This window comes from Chaetura pelagica, unplaced genomic scaffold (genome assembly GCF_000747805.2).
Source record: "Chaetura pelagica isolate M959 unplaced genomic scaffold, ChaPel_1.0 scaffold592, whole genome shotgun sequence".
In the NCBI taxonomy this organism is placed as follows: domain Eukaryota; kingdom Metazoa; phylum Chordata; class Aves; order Apodiformes; family Apodidae; genus Chaetura; species Chaetura pelagica.
In genome coordinates this window covers 231902-232214 of record NW_009952450.1, presented here as the reverse complement: position 1 = coordinate 232214, position 313 = coordinate 231902, and the positions used below count along the sequence as shown (strand labels likewise).

The 313-nt window shown below is 59.4% G+C and overlaps 1 protein-coding gene across 1 annotated transcript in view; it reads left to right on the top strand.

Moving 5' to 3' along the window:
* Positions 1–313, top strand: part of LOC104398447 (transcription elongation factor A protein 3-like) — a gene marked incomplete at its 5' end in the record, with an annotated part of 4995 nt that overhangs the window by 2383 nt on the left and 2299 nt on the right. Inside the window, 2 exons of the mRNA XM_010008558.1 lie at positions 123–160; positions 247–303. Of these exons, the coding sequence (XP_010006860.1) occupies positions 123–160; positions 247–303 (95 nt within the window). The remainder of the gene's footprint in view (positions 1–122; positions 161–246; positions 304–313) is intronic.

Here is a 313-nt window from a genome sequence, read left to right as displayed (position 1 = left end):
GTCGCGCCCCGTGCCCCCCCCCCCCCGGGGGGGGGCTGGGGGGGGGGGGGTCTCCCCTGCAGGGCTGGGGTCTTTGTAAGGTTCCAGATGAGTAAACATAGGGTGGGGTTGTTTTCTTTAAGAGATGAGGTGCCAGGAGCAATTTGGGGGGGCAGGGCAGGTGAGATGGTGTTTTCAGGTGCATGGGGAGACCCAGCTGGTGTCACACCTGAGGGTCACTCACCCCTTGGCTTCTCTGCCCTCCAGATGACTACAAGGAGTTTGGTGTCAACTGCGAGAAGATGGCATCAGAGATTGAAGACCATATCCTTTG